This window comes from Bactrocera latifrons, unplaced genomic scaffold, assembly GCF_001853355.1.
Source record: "Bactrocera latifrons isolate USDA-ARS-PBARC rearing strain unplaced genomic scaffold, ASM185335v1 scaffold_270, whole genome shotgun sequence".
Taxonomy (NCBI): domain Eukaryota; kingdom Metazoa; phylum Arthropoda; class Insecta; order Diptera; family Tephritidae; genus Bactrocera; species Bactrocera latifrons.
Genome location: NW_017536297.1, coordinates 2,693 through 19,520, shown reverse-complemented (window position 1 = coordinate 19,520; position 16,828 = coordinate 2,693). Strand labels below are relative to the sequence as shown.

Sequence of the window (16,828 nt, the reverse complement as noted above, 5' to 3'; positions counted from 1 at the left end):
TTTCAGTTTAGTGGGATTTGATATTAGAAGGTCGATCTGAAAAAATGAAACTGTATGAATACTACTATATTTAATATAATAATCTTCATATTTGAAGAAAGTGTTTCATTATGATAACTCAATTTTTACTCAAGTTATCGCTAGCACGGATAGACAGACAGGCAGTCACTTGAAATTCAACTTGTCTCGGTATCCTGATCATTTATATATACCATGTTTGTAGTTTTAAGTGATAAAAACAATCGTTAGGTGAACCGAACTACTACATATATTCTATAGCAACATGTTACAAGGATGGAAATCTTCACATCTTATATTGATTTGTGCTCAATAGCAACTCAAAGAAAATTTTCCAAATTTTAAAGTCATGTTTAAATTCTTACCCCGTGGATTTTTATCTATAACGTTTTCGTCTTTATTCATAAGTTCCATTTTACCGTATTGAATAGTTTATAATAATACACGTATAATTGAATGTATATCTTCGCGACAGAAACACAAACTGAAATTGGCGCTCCGTGGAACCCATTTTAAGTGGATCGAAGAGATAAAACAAAATTCACGGAAGGAGCTGAAGGTCATCTCACAATGTGCTTATGCAAAGTGTTTCGAGCATGTGTATTACATCTGGTGAGGATGATTACTTTGAAGGTGACAAAATAATATTGATTAATAATTAAATATAATAGTTTGCGTTTTATTTACAATTTCCGGGAACTATAACTTTTTCAAAAAATAAAGCTTTAGAATACATACAGGTTTATATAATAATAAAGATATTCTTCTCTAATTCGGTTATTTGCGATTTGGGCTATTTTTGAGTACAGATTCAATCAATGAAGACCTCGAAGAAGGGATTATGAACTTTGCTTTAGAAATAAGGATATCCGAGAGAGTAAAATTTTAAATGAAATTACATTTGAGAGTGTTAAAAAGAAAAAAAGAGAGTACAATCACACTATAGAATTCATACACATTTTAACTGTACAAAAGTACACAAGAAATATATATGCAAAACCGATTTTTGGAAGCCCTTAAATTTTAAAAACAAAATAATAGTATATATATATATATGTATATAATTTACGGTATACACATATAAAAAAACGAAACTTGTGGAAAAGTTTAATATTTTTCACCTTTTTTTTTGGTTTTTTTGGGGGTTAAAGCCATAGTTGAAATTAAATAGTTATACTGAAATAACGGTTTTTCAATAGAGACACAGCAAAAGTAAGGTTTACCAGTTCATCATGAAAAAATATACGATCCAACAACGAGTCAAAATTATTAAAATTTGCTACCGAAATCCAATGTCAGTGGCCTCAACTTTAAGAGCGGGTTTTTCAATAACCACGATACAAAAGTTTTTTTTTTAACAAAACAAAAATATTTATTCCTGTGAAAGTACGTTCGTACGTAGTGCGAGAGTTACCATTGCATTCCGAAAAAATTACAGTTTAGTGCGATTTATGGGCCGGCGGCGTCATTGTTCCGTACTTCTTCCGTGATGATAAAGACCGGCACGTCATTGTGAATGAGAATCGCTACCGCTCAATGGTAACCGAATATTTTTCCACGAATTGAATGATATGGTCGTAAACAATATGTGTTTCCAACAGGACAGCGCCACAAGCCACACAGCGAATGTCACAATCGATTTATTGAAAACCAAATTTGGTGAACATGTTATTTCACGAAATGGCCTAGTCTGGCCATTGACGCAGATTTGACGCCGTTGAACTAGTTCCCGCGGAATTACGTCCAACAAGACAGCGAGGATTGATGAACTTCTTACAAATATCGAAAGTGAATTTGTAGCAATAACGGCCGATGCATGCTTTCAGTTGAGCTTCTGGACTTCTGCAAGCGGTCCCGTTGTGGCCATGCAAAAGTTCCATACATAATGGCATCGAATGTATTTTCACTGGAATAATGTTGTTGCATTCAAAGAAAAACGTTTGTAGCGGTATTCTTGAAAAACTCGTTATAATTATAAAAATGTCGATTATTTCACGTGAGAAAAAAGTTGTTGTATATATTTTTTTTATTATAACCGCTACTTTCCAAAATAAATTTCAATTAAAAGCTGCATAACCGAGCATATTCAGCTGCTACATTCATACATGTTGGGTTTTTCTAATTTTTTGTTATGTTTGTATAATAATGTCAGGCAAATGGCACTGGGTAAAAGGCTGCTGCAAGCATATTAAAACACCAACGCGCTCACATGCGAGTATGTTTATAAAACAAATAGCAAACAGCAACAAAAAGTAAAAGGAAATAACCAAAATAGCCTGTTACCGCAAGGCTAAAGTGCACAGTGAGTTTCCTAGTAGGCTATGCAGCCGAGCAAACTTGGGTATGAATGGAAGCATATTCTTTTAAATTTGCACACATGCATATTTAATTTGGCGAAGGAGTATATGAACGCATATGTTGACGCATAAAGTTGAGAAACATTCGCACTTTTATGTTGTGAGGAGAAATTTGCGAAACAAAAAGTTTGCCTACACTCCGCTCTGCTCCGGAACTAGTGTTGCCGTACTGTGCTTGTAATTTGGGACTCACCAAACTTTGCCTATTGACGTGTGACAACTAAGCGCCGCGAAGCCATAGCGAACAGTGGGAAAATGTGATGAATATAATAATTGATTTTTTTTTTAATTAAAAATTTATATAAAAATATTCTTCTTCCGTAATACTTTTTTGGGTTTTCTTAGGATATAAGCTGCGAAGCAAAAAAGAAAACATTTGTATGAAATTTTATACAGAAATAAAAAATTAATAATTATATTAATCTATATCTACATATATTCGAGTGTTTTTTCGTGTTATCCTATATTAATCTACAATGTTTTCCCATTTTTCTGAGCTAGAAGCGGATGAGACAAAACTACACATCTGCTGTTTTCCAAATAGTTCTTAACCGGTCATGATGGAAATTTATTACCTCGTGCCTGGATGCAAAATTTCGAGGGTTTTTCGGTCATCTCTTGTTTCAATTTGATGTGTTGTTGTCAGTGATGCTAATCATTAAGGATTTCGCGCGATTTAAAAAGCGCATAACACAACGCGCACTTCTGAACAAACTTTATTCTGCTTTAATTTTTGCATTTAAGGTTAGATTAACCTATCCATTTTTTATCACCACCCATAATCTGATGCATAAACGTTCTTCGTCTTCGAAGCTAAAATCGACGATTTTAAATCGTGCAAACCACTTTTGGCATATTTGATGCTCTAGCTATTTTTAGCATAAGCTTCCGTCAAAACATGATGACTTTCAGAATTTTTCCCGACGAGAAGTTCGACATATTTCAGTGAAATAAATTATTGTTGTTTACGCGTCAAATTAAGAACACGTATTAACTGAAATACACACAAGGACAGTAGCTTTCCAACGTATGTTCGAGATATTGGAACAATGGAATAATAATCACTTCATAAACGTGACCAAGGCTTATTGGGTCGAAAATTATATTTGTTGTATTCAAAATTTTATCCAGACGTAAAAAACTCTCCGCATATAATCGTATTTGCACGTTGATAAAAACAGGATTGTTCAAAATTGGAAAAATTAAAAAATAAAGAAAATGTTTGATTTTCTGCCAGTACACACATGTTTTTGGTATCATAGGATATTCTCGTTTAGGGTACTACATAAATTAACATTGTGAGCTTTTAAATATATCTAGGTAAACATTTTAACCAAAATAAATAAAGAACAGAAAATTAAATTTCGAATTGTCTTGATTGATCAATTAAACTTAACACATTTAAATACATTGAGCCCTTCAGTTGATGTCACAGTAAGTAAAAAGTTCATTAAAATATCTTTTAATAAAATTTGTGTTATTAATTAGAATCGTCCCACTTTTCGTTCTAAAAGTTAAAACACAACGGGAAAAAAAATAACTCGCTGCAGCAAATGTAAGTCAGCTAGTCTGCCAGTCAAGCTGTTGCACAGCAAATACAATATGTAAACACATTTTTTTGTTTTCTATTTGCGAGTATATTTTTCGCTCCCATATGGAACTAATAAAAAATTTTGTAATTTTTGGCCTTGTTTATGTTAGTCTGTTGTATTTAGATTTTTGCTTTTGTTTCTGTTTTCATTTCATAATTTTCTCACATACGAAGGCAAAAATGAAAGAACAAAAGTTTTTCTTTTCCCTTTTGAGCTAATAACAACATTTTGTAATAGCACGTGCTCATAAAAATATGTTAGTGTGTATATAGGCGCGTACACTAATGCGTACAAAAATATCACTGTGTTTAGTTTAGTGTATGAATATACGATTTATTTAATTAGGAGATCAAATACTCACATTTTACTTATTAATTTCGAAAATCAAAAGGAATTCAAGAACTTAAAGTATTTCAATTTGTTGGTCCTAGGCCTGAACTCTCTTGTTCAACCTTATGGAGATGGCCCAATTATATACCGTTTAACCAGATTTGAAAATGTTTTGAGTTATTATTAATTAAAGTTATTTCATTTTACAACCCAAATCAATGTATATTTTTACTTTTTTTTAAGGTTAACTGGAATATTTATTATTACGTAATAAAATTATAGTACATAATCGAGTTTATATAAGTACTATTATTTCGTAAATGTATATTAATACTTTCACTATATTTGAAATATAAAACATTTTAGGAGACTAAAATATCGGCAAAGAAGTATTCACTAAATTGAATCAGTCAGCTGTCAGAAGCGAGAGTCTTATACGAGATTGAAGTTGGTCCTTACCTATAAAGTTATGATTTCCTTATTCAATTTTATTGATTTTTATTTTGCGAAAATTAATGGATGTGGTGTATTTTTTGCGATGGTGTCATAATTATATCATTTTTGCAGTCAGCTACCATATATCATAGTTCAGTAAACAACAAAATTAACTTCTACACTTTCTAACGATAAATGAACACTATAGGAATAGCTAATGCTATATTTTAACTTCAAGGAATAACACTTATATATACAGAACCGATGCCACTAATATTGATTCTTTTTTTACGCGCAATGTTCCTCACATCAAATCAAATGTCAGTGAAACACTCAAGTCGGTTGTGATTTTATTTTTATGTGTAATATTATTTTTGGAGACTATGTAAAAACTTAAGCTTCGTAATCAAGTTGGTATTAAAACTTACAGTTGTGGATGAAAATGTATTGTTTTAAATTAAGTGTCATTAAATTTGTCATAAACCTTTAAGATTAACTCTCGCATGTTATATATTTTTATAATAAATATGTACATTTGAAAAGTAGCTGCGAACTAGTCGGATTACCGCGAGATCAGTTAAATAAATTTGGTGTCAGATATGTTTTTGGAAATGTTTCAGTTTTTGCTCCCCATATTGGACTTTTATGATGCCCAAAAAGTGAAGTCAGATAAACCAAGCAGACAACAGTTTTTTATAAAACTTTAGTTACATACTCATACTTGTATATAGAAAAATATATTTATATTTTTTTATTTAAGGCATTTGGTCCATTTTATACTTAAACGAGGTATAATATAATATTTTTGACCTTATGTTTCCTTATGTTATTCTAATTTTCTGTAGGAACCTTACCAATTCTCAATAATTTATTTTTTTAATTTAGATTCTTCTATAAATTCATCTGAACTGTTAGCATTTTTCTACTGTTTTAGTCCTGTAAACCTATTTATACAAATACATACACACATATAAATATACATTCGTTAACGTCATTTGAAGTGAATGCGCTGCTGTCGACATCAAATAGAATTAAATACATACTTTTAACACGAAATGTGGATTTTGTTCAAGTGCTTGTGGTTTGTTTGTTAGTGGCCTTTTGTTAGTTATTTTGTAATTGGCAAAACGTGCCTATCTAACAAAAAAAGCAAACAAGTATTATTAATTAATACAAAATGGTACAAATTAGTTTCAGCTTAAAGGTAAAGTATTTGCTGTATTGTATATTTTATTAATTATTATATAAATCAAAACATACTTAGTTATATTTGAACTGACATAAACATATATAAATACTTATATGTAGATATATGTATGTACTATACACTGGTTGATCTATTTCACTTCAAGTATTCATGAAAGGAAAAATTATTGTGCTTTTAGTATTAAATCAGTTTTTTTATAAAGGCATACAATTCTTGAGCCTTTTGTAATTGGTGTCTAAATCTACCTCAAATAAATTTAAACTCTTATTATAAAAAAGCTTTGAGGGCTGTGAAACATTGGGTCGATCGCTCTTTTATTGTGTAAAAGATTTTGTGAAATTATATTATATATTATATATAATATATATTATATTATTTGAGGTCTCGCATTATACTTGTGGAACACTACACCTTTGATCAATTCTAGCCTCTCCTGCTTATATGCATCATTGAATATTTTCAGATAATCAGAATATAGGTTTTTTTTAGATATAACAACACACTGCGCCTCATATAATCATTTTTTTTGACGTTGGATAAGCAAAGCGGAGCCATCAATGCAACGAAGCAAATTTCGTTCATGAGTAATCCATATTTCAAATTTCGAAATTAATCCTAGACGTTTCATGTGCTTATCAACGGACATGTTTGACAAATTTGATGTTTTAGCAATCCCTCGAGCTGTATTTCGGCGATTTGCATCGGCAGAAGACTTTATTTTATTTAGTCCTTTCAGGACGTGGCGCATACTCAGCTAATTCTAAGAATATTCAAAAAAAACCAATTTGTTTGAGCGATAAAAGATGTGATCTACAATTATCAAAGCTTTAATACTTTCTAACGAATATCTTGCTAATGGATCGCTTATCCGAAATGATGAAATGATCTATAGCATTAATACTTTGTCATGCGATTTTGATTTCAAAATTCAAATTAGTAGCCATACTACACTTCAAAGCTATGCATAAGACCATCGCTCTCTCTCTCTATCTGACAATTCATCAAGCGAAATGAAATGGGTAAGTAGTTATTAGGAAAGTTTTATTTTCCTACAAACTTGGCGCTAAAAACAAACGAAGATTGGTGGGAATAAAATTTATTAGAACTTGGTCTAGTTATTTTTTTGGACTGCTTTTCATAATCATAATAAGGCATGCTTTGTTTACAATTAGAGTGAAAACTTGACAGTTCGCTTCGTTTATCACGTTTCATATTAAGAACTTGTCTCTATCGTTCTTGGCCGAAACAATTTATATTGAATTACAAATATCTAGTAAATTATTTTTAACTGACTTTCTATTAAGAACAATTAAAGAAAGTAGGATCTTCGTGGCTTACCCTTTATACCTGTAGTTAATTATTAACATTCCAGAAACCATAATTAATTTGAAATTAAGAAATGGCATATACAAGTACATACGCTTCATAAATAAATGTACACTCAGCCGATATTTAGGTGAATCATAGACATAACACACAAAGATATTTCAACAAAATTCAACTAAGTAAAAGTGTAAAATATAAATTATTTACTATTTAAACTCGTGTATTTCAATTAACATGTTATGAATATTCAAATCAGTATATAAAACATGCATCATCATTAAAAATATATACTGTATACATACAAAAAGTCGCACAGTTTATATATTATAAATATATATAATTATAAGAATGATATGTAAATAAAAGTCATGGTAGTATGTCGTCATTGACTTTTTTCTTTTTAAAGACACGCGTTTTATATATGTAATGCTAATTAATTTTTCTTTTCAACTCACTTTTGCTGTTCCGCCACCAATTCGTCTCTTTTTATCGAAATTAAACGCTGCAAATTCTCTTGCTCTGCCAAAGCGATGCGCTGCCGTTCCTCGTACAATTGACGCAGTTGTCGTATATTGCCCAGTTGCCGTTCATATTCTTGTCTCAAATTGCTCGACATGATTTTCAATTCACGTTCTCCGAATGCCGTTTCGATTTCATCTAATTTAGTTTTAAGCTGAAAATGCAAACAAAAATAATTTCCATTAACTCTTGTATTATATAAAATTATAAATTAATTATTTTGTGGATACGATTTGCCAAATTTTACTGCAAATCTTATATTTACACTAGAATGAAGTATCTCGGTCATTTGCAAAAAAAAAACACAACTATTATAACTACAAATTTATATTTCAAATTAAATGTCGCTGCTGATCTCTATTATCGTATGTTGATATAATAATTTACAATTGACGATTCGAACCACAAATTATATGAATCATCCACACTCGTGTAATCAAATTGAAGATATGGAATGCTACGCATTTATACCACTTCAATGAGTTATATTCTCTATAACTTAATTAAATTATTGCATTCACGGGAGAATTATTTATCAAGAGATTAGAGCTCACCAGAGCAAGTGGCAAATCGAAGCCGGTTCTTTAGAGAACCCAAGAACTGATTTTTAATATCAAAATTGATGCAAGGGAAACTTTGCCATAAATGCTTTCACCATGCTTATAACAACCGTCCAAAACTTTATTTATTTGTTGTTAAAAAAAATTAATATTGAATCACCTAAAATTATTTTATTCAAAGAAATTAGAACAAAGTAGCTAATGTAGCAGTGTTATACTGGTTGAAACATGTTTTTATCTTAAAAGAAAATAATTTCGAATACTAGAAACAAGATGACGTAGCGTTAAAGCAATTATATTTGTAAAATGAAAAAGTGTGAACGTAATGCCGCAGATGTTTTGGGACAAAATGAATGACACTTGGTAATTCAATGACAAGGTCATTGCCCAAGTCTCATGCAATTTATTAGAAAAACACTTATTTTGTGCAGGTGATGAGTGAACTATCAAACGTTCAGTGAGTAATATTGGATATTTTATTGTTTTTAAAACGTACATACTAAATTATAAAGAACCATGTGTTACATGGCGTATGAGTGATATTTTCATAATCAGCAATTACTTGTTGACTTTACGCTAATATCAAACATTTTCGGTTCTGCATTTCTCCGCATAACATAACGTTTTGATATGTAGAACAAAACGACACTTGAGAGCACCAGTTATGTATCTAGTCGAATTTAGTAAAATAGAGTATATACGTACATACGCTTTAAATGGTACACTCGTAACCATTTACCACTTCTTTACACACACTTAATGTGTAATTAGCAAATCCAAGACTGCTGGAGAAGAACATACTGGCAGTACTTTTTAAATAAAAACATATAAAATGTATTGTACATTTCGTAAGTGATTTCAATGGCATGTTCATATATACTTATCAAAAAATTATCCACGAAAAATGTCAATCATCACTTCATCTAAGCACTTAAAGTGTGCATTTATTAAAAATATTTTAAGTATCAATAAACATACAAAAGATTTATAACAATATATACAACGACTTTTGGAAGGAAATATGCATAAAATCATATAACAATAGTTTTAATGATGAATTTTTAAAAACAGAAAAATTTCCAATTCATTGAGCTCAATATTTTGATCGACAAAAAGTTCCATCCATTGTAGAGTTTTCTGTCTTTACAAAAGTTGAAGTAGTGTAAATTTTGTATATTAGTTTCACAGATGTACATACATATATTGACTTAAATTTAAATATATGTTTGGACGATAGAAAATTATTTAAATTTAGTTCCAATATACAAAGCTCCACAGAAAAAGCATCGATCACTTAGGGACCTTAGATGCATCTTAGTGGCTGTTATTTTGGCATTCTTTAACTGATCCTGTAAAAAAGAAGAATTAACTAGTTAAAATAATACCAAAAATGATTTACCACCCACATTCACAAAAAGAAATATTGTTAAACTTACTTTTAAAATTGAACACGAGCGAGTCGCAACAAAGTAAAATAATGTAAAGTTATTCCCAAAGTTAGTTGGGAATAAGCACAAAACATAAGAGGCAACTAAAAAGCGATTATTTTTATTAAATTCTACCTGCACGCAGCACATTTCAATCCTACAAAAAGGGATGGTTACCTGATTTTATATACAAATAACCACTTTCTGACGATAAATTTTATTCGAGATTCTTTTTATAAATATGACGTAAATTCTTTTCTAAGTGCAAAAGGTTAACTTAAATTCATTCCAAATAAATGTATACATATCCTGACGAATTTATGACAAATTGTCCTTACAGTAAATTTGGCATATATATGGTATATAATAAACATACCTTATTCACCTCAATTCTGAGCGCGGCAATAGCAAATTAAAAATGTTAAAACTGACTTTATCCACAACATCGGCTTAACGCCTCGTTATCCGGGCAAAGAAAAAAGGAGCTGAGTTCACATATTCTACATGTTTCTAACAAAGCCTAACGCAAATGAAGAGTTCAGCACACATTTTGTTCCAACATTCAATACTCAATAAGTTATATGTAAGGAATTATAGAACAACAGCTGCGTAAAGAGTACATTTCATTGCGCAAACTGTACACTCACCTGTACACACTGCTCCTCCTTTACACTTAGCATTTGCTTGCAACAGGCAATAACTTCCTTCAATGTGCCGACTTGTTTTTGTACCACCCCCATTTCCGTGCGCAGTGACAGATTCTCCGCATTAGCCATCTGGAGTGCAAGCTGTGCGTTAGCTAGCTCAATATTGGCATGACGTCCACGACTTTGTGGATCCTCATCATCGGAATCGGGTTCAGCACGAGTGACACCACCTATAGCACCTTCTTCATCGACGACCGTCGACACTTCCACTTCAGTGCTGGACAGCTCGACAGCATTATTCCGACGTAAACGACGTGTTAGCTCCTGCTCCTCAGCCAATTGTCGACGCAATGTGGCAATCTCATCGCGTAAGTCTTGCACAGCCGTCTGACGAGCTAACCGTTTAATGCGCAATTCCTCTTTGAATTCTTCGAGAGTTTGTTCGCGTGCACCTGCTTGGCTGGGTACGACTGTATCATGTGAGTCGGGTAAGCGATAAGTTGCGTCGTTATTTTCTACCTCTACAGTGTCAGACTGCGTTTTCTCGGCCAACTGCTTGTTAAGGCTTGCAGCTACATCAATACTTTCAGCAATCGCATTATCAGCATTGCCATCACTGGCATTTGTATTGTTCGCCAACAATGTCACGTTAGTGGTTTCGCCGCTCTTCAACAACGAAACAAAGTCTGATGACAGTTCATTGGTGCTATTGCTGTTGTTGATATTTTCACTTTCACTACTCGACGTCGCGTCAATATTTGGCACGAGGTCTAAAATCAAATCACCATTCTCCACTTCCCACCACCAAGCGTCTTCGTCGTGTGGCTGAGCTTGTGCCGTCGTTGTTGAAGATTGATTGACGAATGTTGTAGTGCCACTATGTTCCTGTTGTTGTTGTTGCTGGGTTGGCTCTTCTCTTTGTTCATCCATCTCGTTCGAGGGAGATCTTATGTGCTCGCCACAAGTATTCTATCTCTGGTGGGTGAAGGCTTTGTTACTACTGTGTATGAGTGTATGTATAGCTCTTTCGGGGTATGCGGTTGCGACCGGCGCTTAAAATGTACCGTTGGTTAGTGCGGACGTCTTCCTACTGCGAAACGTTCGACGGCCAAGACAAGAATTTTCGTCTTTCGAGACAAAGACCGATTGCGTGGCCTTTGTGTTTGTCCTCGGTAATGGGTTACCACACAATTATTTATGTTTCGAGTAATTGCGAACTTTGCCGTGTGCGTTCTATCCTTTAATGTATCTTCAACTGCCTTTCAATTTTTATATATTTTATTTTTATTTTTTATTTCAATATATTCAAATATTTATCTTGTTGATCAGGATTCACCCTGACTGATTGTATTCGTAAATCACTTTAAAAAAACAACAACACTAGCCCATATATGTACGTTGAGGTATGTTGATTTGCGAAAACACATCCACATGTACATATGTATGTGTGTATTTAGACCAAATTTTCAGAGTTTTTGCCAATTTGCGGTTTCACAATCACTTCAACTTATTTTACTTCTTTATGCACACATAATATATTTATAATTCAAGAGCACATTAAGTATACCAATACACAAAATTTATATACAAGTGTATGTATGTACATATACCACGTATATCACTTATTAACACATATTCGGCTTTATTTCATAATTCCTGCATTCCAAATTTTTTTCGCAATTATTTTCACAGATTTCACACCATTAGAACTTGACAGTTAATTATTTAACGCAGTTTTTCCTTTAAAATTTCCAGTTATTACGAAAACATGTGAAAGAAAACTTTAAATTTTGTATTCAGTGCAACTTATCGGCAACAGTTCTCTTGTAAAACTGACAGCGCGTGCTATTTTTAAAAAATGTACGCGTACCAGAAAGAAAAATTCATGCTTTTCACTGCGAGCAAGCACGATCTTGGCGAGCAAATTCATATGATTTTGTTTATTTTATTTATGTTTTTTTTTCACATTTTCTATTCTTCTTCACTTTTACGTGAAAGCTTTCTAAACTTCGTGTTTTTGTTAGTTTTGTTGTTGGCTTTGTTTTCGAAATTTGTTCTTCTTGAAAATAGAGAAGGTGGACATTGTAATGCATCTCAGATGTTTTTAGTGTTATAATAAAAACGCCAAAGAATAATTTTCAGAGAAAGAAGGATTCACAGACTTTCGTTGGCACAGCTCAAGTAGATTGTGAGATATGCACATTATATGCACATAGCGGAAAACACTCCAAACTCCAAAAATATAATATCCCAAATGAATCAGATAACTATTTTAGAACTTAGTTATTATCGTATTAGATTTCAAACAACCATCCTATTAATCCATCGAAAATATTACATTAAGAAAATTAAATAAAAAAAAACCTTTTTTTTTTTTAATTCTAATAGTATTAAAAGACGACTTACTTCTGGGTTATAACACGATCTGTGCAGCTTAACTTTACGTATCTGTCTTTATTGGCCTACATTATAAGTAATATAATATACAACTTTCTGAGATAATTATTTAGATCTGAGACAGATTCTACAACCTAAGGCTGTCTGTCGTGAGAACTTCTCATTAATAGATATTGGCATTATATCTACTTTTATATTATGAGCATCTTATCAAATTTTAGTTTTATTCGTCTACAAAAGTTCCAACTTCTTAAATATTATTATTATTATGATAGAAAGGCCAAAGTCTATCAATGATATCTTCAGGATACCTACAATAATATGTGCTGTATTAATTAAATTTAATTTAATGTACATATATATGTATAATTATATAAGATGTGTGCAAGAGTCCAACTTATTTAACTAGCTTCTCATGGCTTACTTATATTTTCAATACACATACTAAGGTTTGTAGTTATGTATAAATTTGCTGAAAATTGTTTATTGTCTGTTCCCTTGTACTTTGTACAATGCATTTTTCTTTCAATACGTAGTAATTTTGTACATTTATACTCATTTACAAAATCTATAGGTACCTGCAAAAAGAACCGCAACAAAAACAAAATTAAATAAAAACGAGTGCAAGTAACAGCAACCATTAAGCAGCCATGAACTTCTTTGTCTGCAACGGAATGCCAACAGCATACGGAACATCAAAGTGCATCTAGGAGATGACAAGCTTTCGAAATAAGGAAGCACTAATTCAAATCGGAACCGGGCATTATAAATAACGCGCACTATATGTTGGAATGGCGTTGATTAGAAGATAAACCAAAATCGGTTACAAATTCTTTCTCTCTCTATCTTACCAAAATTTATTACAAATACAAAGGAGGCGACAGACTTCAAGCGACATCTGTCAAATAGATTCTTTCAACAACTTTAACAGAAATATTTAGTAGCACTCTGAAATTGATAATATTAGCTCCCAAGAACTTGAGTAGAGGTTTAAATAGTTGTTCAAACTGAGACCTTTAAAAAGAAACAGAAAATTATTAAAATCAACAAATTGAATTTCCGACTGCTTCCGTCCTTTTCTAGCCAAAGAATTTTTGAGGATAATCGTTTAATTCTTCATCTTCTTTACTGGCGTAGACACCACTTACGCTTTTTCTTTTCGCAAGGTGGCGCCAGTTGAAGATTCCAAGCGAATTCAGGTCCTTCTCAACGCCTTGTTCTGAACCCTCATTTGGTATCGAATGGCTCGGAGAAGTCCTTCCCGATCCTGACGGAGCTTCTGGTGTTGCCCAACGTCAGTTTATCTTGTTTAATTTCTTTCAATTGAAAGATATGTAGTCTCACTCCCTCTGATATGTCAAAGAGTCACATAGAAAAAGCTACTTATAATACCCAAGTGCAACATGTCAGCCGGCCATAGAAAGCGATAAACAAACGAAAAGCAACTAGTGCTTTATTTCCCTAAGTATCTTGTAGACAAACAATTGGGTATATGCTACAGGTAAAGTAAGCAGCAATCCATCATTTTTGGGTGACGCAAAATACAAAACAATGCACTTTGGCTGTCAGAACAGCTGCTATGCATATGATGCTGCCTTTTCTTTTTCCTTGTTCTTCATTAATAATATAAGAGTAGTGCATAATTTAGAAGCTTCACAAACCTAACGTATTTGGGACGAATGCGCGTTTTTGGTAGCGAAATACGACAGTAATATTTTATGACTACACCGAGGCTGTATTGACTAAAATTTCAAGAATTAGATGAAATATCCTTGTATGTTTAGTCGTAACCTTTTTGGCACATAATTACGTAAATACTAATAAAAAATATTCATAACTACGATTGTGAATTAGGACATGGAAGTCTATCCGCAGTTCACGACAAAGCCATTGTAAGCTTCTATGACTTTCCAAAAACCTTTTTAGAGCCCTGACAGACAAGCAAAATTAATGCGCACTAAGCAACGCTAATGCGCATTGAAATTTTATGCAGACAGACGGCAGACATGCATTTAGACAGCTGATAGTGAAATTTGTTTACTTATCTAAAAAAAAAAAGTGAAATTAAACTGAATAAGATAAATTATTAATAGAAATTTTTGGTATTTTTGGAAAATCAATATAAATTTAAGGAAAAAATTCGTTTATTATTAACTACGTTGAAAGATAGTGGACAGAAATTAGTAGCAATAATTTATTGTAATGCGGAAAAAGTGTGCGAAAAAGTTAAGAATATTGGAAAAATGGATAGCAAACTGTGCGTTGTTTATTTTTTGAAATCTAAAAATATTAAAATTTATTTTTGTTAATATACTTGCACATAATTTAATAAGCAATATAAAAACTGCTAACCTCTGTCAAAAAATAGCAAAAATCAACAATTTTTGAGCAGTGTTGCCTACTGTAATTTGGTATATTCTTCTAAATGCACGAAATTCTTGTGCATTGCAAACTTGCATTAACATGGGTCAAATGCGCACATTGGCGCTGTCGTCTTTAGACAAGGAACTAAAATATATGTATGTCCGCGGCATCATGAGAGAAAAAATATCACTTTGTTTACAATAGCTATTAAAATCTGTCAGTCCGATTCGTTGCGATTTTATAAACTACCACTTTTGGTACCACTGGAAACTCTGATCACTTCACCCGCATACTAAATGGGAACATGACTTCAGCTAAGTGTATGTCTAGTAAATTCCAAATTGCCATTAGGATCATCACCGATAGCTGTCTAAGAGGAGATGAAATTCTATTTTACGAAGTTAAAACAAGAAAAAAAAAATTTTATTTTTCGATATTTACAAGATAGAACACTGTATCCGCTTAATTGTGAGTCAGCTTTTTCAAATGACAACAAATGAATTCGTGAAATCACCAAAAACCATTTGGCACACCGCGCATTCTTATGCGAGGTGTAGTGGAAATCATTAAAAATTATGATGTATCAAAACAGATATACATATGTACATAGGTAGCCAAAACAAACGTAAACAGTGTGTAACCACTTTAAAGAATTTAATACTAATATTTATTTAATTAGAATATAATACATGTTATTAAAATAATGAGTTATTACTTTAACGGCTATTATGATTTCTCACTATGTTAAAAAAATTTACTAACTAACATTTAACCAAATTAACGAACCAGATTTTCCAGACTCTAATTTATTGATCCCTCTTTGCCATGTCCTTGAAATATACTGTATTTGAACTTGTTCCAATATGTAGCCTTAGCGTCATCTCAAAATATAACAAAATCGTCATCGCCTTTCAAATTAAATTCTCTTCTGTCGTCCAATTCCTTAATGCATTTTTTTTTATATTTGTCATGTGGCTCCAACCAATATATTAAATTTTACAAGAGTATGTTTTTGGGCATTTACAGTACTCATAGTTTTATGATAAATCGGTGGGTGAGAATTTTTTTTTATAATTTACTCATAATAGACCTCTAATATATTTCATATTATAAAGGGGGGTATACCATACTAGGGTTCAGAATTCAATCAAAGGGGAAAGTGAACATTTTTTTTTATCAAAATGCAAGTTTCGTGGAATCGTAGAAATTTTTATCATATATTGAGGACAATTACAAGAAAGTGAAAAATATTTATTTGAAAAATATATACAAGTTTTAAGGCAGTATAGAAGTTTTCACTATTTCAGTTTGGAAGCAACGCAAGTGACTGATTTTTTGTACATACTTAAGTAAAGCCGAGATTTTTTTTAGGCCGTAAGGAGGATTTAAAATGCCTTCGCACCATATATATAGAGATCGTCATCCTATGTGAGTGGGGTACCCACTAAGGCACTCCCCCCTTCTATCATGAAACTTTTCCCCTACCCCGAGATCGCTTTCGCATTACTTCAAGGCAAGGGTTCCAAAATGGATGTATGTATGTACCAACGTATCGCTCCGTCAGTTTTGGTTGTTTGTGAGTTTCCCTGTTTGAAGCACAGAAATATCGGGTTCAGTAGTATTAGACAATTATGACAGTCAAGAGTTTT

General features: G+C 32.2%; 1 protein-coding gene across 3 annotated transcripts in view; it reads right to left on the bottom strand.

The window, feature by feature from the left end:
* LOC108969968 overlaps positions 1-12,247 on the bottom strand; it is a 30,656-nt gene extending 18,409 nt beyond the window's left edge. For all 3 annotated transcript variants that reach the window (XM_018935024.1, XM_018935023.1, XM_018935022.1), the window contains exons 1-2: positions 10,419-12,247; positions 7,721-7,938 (exon numbers count right to left, since the gene is read on the bottom strand). In XM_018935024.1, coding sequence (XP_018790569.1) covers positions 7,721-7,938; positions 10,419-11,348 — 1,148 coding nt within the window. In that variant the 5' untranslated portion in view covers positions 11,349-12,247. The remainder of the gene's footprint in view (positions 1-7,720; positions 7,939-10,418) is intronic.
* Positions 12,248-16,828: the final 4,581 nt, after the last annotated feature.